Source organism: Seriola lalandi, unplaced genomic scaffold (assembly GCF_002814215.2).
Source record: "Seriola lalandi dorsalis isolate HSWRI2012SDOR001 ecotype SW California unplaced genomic scaffold, Sedor1 jcf7180002053996, whole genome shotgun sequence".
NCBI lineage: Eukaryota > Metazoa > Chordata > Actinopteri > Carangiformes > Carangidae > Seriola > Seriola lalandi.
The window spans coordinates 20,476-22,839 of record NW_019524549.1 but is presented as its reverse complement, the minus strand read 5'-3'; the positions used below and the strand labels follow the sequence as shown (position 1 = coordinate 22,839).

Here is a 2,364-nt window from a genome sequence, read left to right as displayed (position 1 = left end):
ATGTATTTAGCCCCGCCCCCCGTCCCCACAAGCTGACAGGATTGGTTCCTTAGGTTTGTGACGTATGAAACCCTGGGCTGTCTGGTGGAAACACTCAGTCATGGTGTTGGTGATTATTTCATCATCATGTGTCTGTGTTATATAAAAACATCATGTGGACGTTAACGAGGTGAAACACTTGATTTTCATCAGAGGGTCTTTAAGAAGAGGAGGAGGTGAAACAGAGAGAGAGCTGAATGGAAACACAGCAACTGTGGTCAACACAGCAGCTGAGGCTTCAACACACACACACACACACACACACTCACACACACACACACACACTCACACACACTCTAAAGATATCTCAGTGAAGTTTGGATCAACAGTGCAGGGATCAGGCTTCACTTTCATGTTTCGTTTAACAAACTCACACAAAACAACAAAGACGACAACCAGACCTTCAGTGTGTGTGTGTTTGTTTTTGGCAGCAGTTGCAGCTTTGTCTCATCACTGGCCTCATCTTATCCTCTCTCTGCCCCCCCCCCCCAGGTGGCCCAGCTGTTGCTGAGCAGTAACATGGTGGTGGCGTTGTTGGAGGGAGAGAGGAAGGAGCCGACAGACTCCGCCTTCACCACCCCGCTGCACCTCGCCGCCCGGAATGGCCATAAAGACATCATACGGTAAGAAACAGTCACGTGACTCTGTGTCGCATCGTCTTCATTAGTCAAAAGTTATGTAGAGTTGAGGGTGTGGCCTCTTTGAGTGACAGGTGGGTGGGCGTGTGCTTGCCACAAACCGTCATGCACCGAAGTCTCAGCTCCACACACGCCCCTCCTTATTGACTGTTAGCTGGGAGTTAGGGGCGGAGTCAGACAATGCCAAGATGGCGACAGTGGAGCAGCTCACTCTGAGCTTCAGAAACCTGTGGGTGATGTCAGAGAGCTGACGTCCGTCTTTATTTACAGTCTGTGATTGAGCAAAGACAAGACGTCCTAACAAACATCTAGTCATGTTAGAGGTTGGTTAAAGTGGTTCCCACATGATCACAGGGGAAATGGATCTGTCTGCTTTTTATTTATTTACTTTAATATCATTTAAAAACGTAGACATATGTTCCATCTGTGTTCCTGCACAAAGAGCTGAATTTATTATTGTCACAGTTTGTAAAAATCATGATTCATTCATCTTTCATGTGAACATCACACCGTCTATTAGAGTCCTGTAAATACAGCTGAAACTAAACCAAACACTCAGTCATTTATCTCTCACTTTAAAAGAGCTGTTTGTAAGTTTTGCTATTGCTACATAGTTAACGTTAGCATAAACAGATGTTAATCAACAGAGCTTCAGCCATCGTTGTGTTTACAAGACAAGAGGTTATAATACGTCCTCTGAGCAGCGACGTCTTCAGGGCCGACTGGGCCGGAGCTAACTGGTTAGCATGCTAACTTCAGTGAAGAAAAGAAGTGATAGAAATAAAAGAAAAACAAGAGTGAACATTGGTGTTTGTTTTTTACATCTGGAGACAGCTGTTAGTGAGTAAAGGAATGAAGTTTGATGCTGAACTCACAACGTTTCTTCTAGACAGCTGCTAATGCTAACATTAGCTACGTACCAATAGCAACACTTACCTATAGCTCCTTTAACTTCCATTTGACTGTAAACCAGTTGATTGAACAGGTAATTCATGTCTAATCAACCAGGACGTGAGTCCACATGACGGAGCTCATGTATCAGTCACTGTCTGCAGACGTGAGACAGTCAGTGTTTCCTGTCAGAGTGACTGACTGTTGACTGACTGTTGACTGACTGTTGATTCTCAGTGTGATTCTCTGTCTGTACATGTTTCAGCAGAGGGCGGGGCTCCTGTGGTTTGTGGCTCGTAACCACTGAGCCGGCACGTTTACATGGGGGATGTGGGAGCATGAACTCTGTGTGTGTGTGTGTGTGTGTGTGTGTGTGTGTGTGTGTGTGTGTGTGTGTGTGTGTGAGGCTGTGTCTTCACATTCCCAGCAGCAGAGATCTGAAATACAACATCCCTGTGACCCAGTTTTAAAAGGCTTTTATCCTTGTTTCATGTGTGTCTCTCTCTGTGTGTGTGTGCGTGTCTCTGTGTGTGTGTGTGTGTGTGTGTGTGTGTGTGTGTGTGTGCGTGCGTGCGTGTGTGCGTGCGTGTGTGTGTGTGTGTACAGTGGAAGCCAACAGTCAGCATTTCAGACTTGAGCATGAACCTGCTGTATAATATGTTTCTGGAGTCGCAGGAGAGACATGCAAATGAACCAGAGCTGCATTCATGAATAACTCAGGAGCAATGTTCACTGATCACTTTATTAGGAACACCACACTGGATTCAGGTCTGGAGACTGGGGGGGGGGGGGGGCT

At 46.1% G+C, this 2,364-nt stretch overlaps 1 protein-coding gene across 1 annotated transcript in view; it reads left to right on the top strand.

The window, feature by feature from the left end:
• The first annotated feature begins 558 nt into the window (after positions 1-558).
• The window catches only part of LOC147819331 (caskin-2-like), a 4,307-nt gene continuing 2,501 nt past the window's right edge, over positions 559-2,364 (top strand). The window contains exon 1 of the mRNA XM_087173049.1: positions 559-662. Coding sequence (XP_087029175.1) covers positions 559-662 — 104 coding nt within the window. The remainder of the gene's footprint in view (positions 663-2,364) is intronic.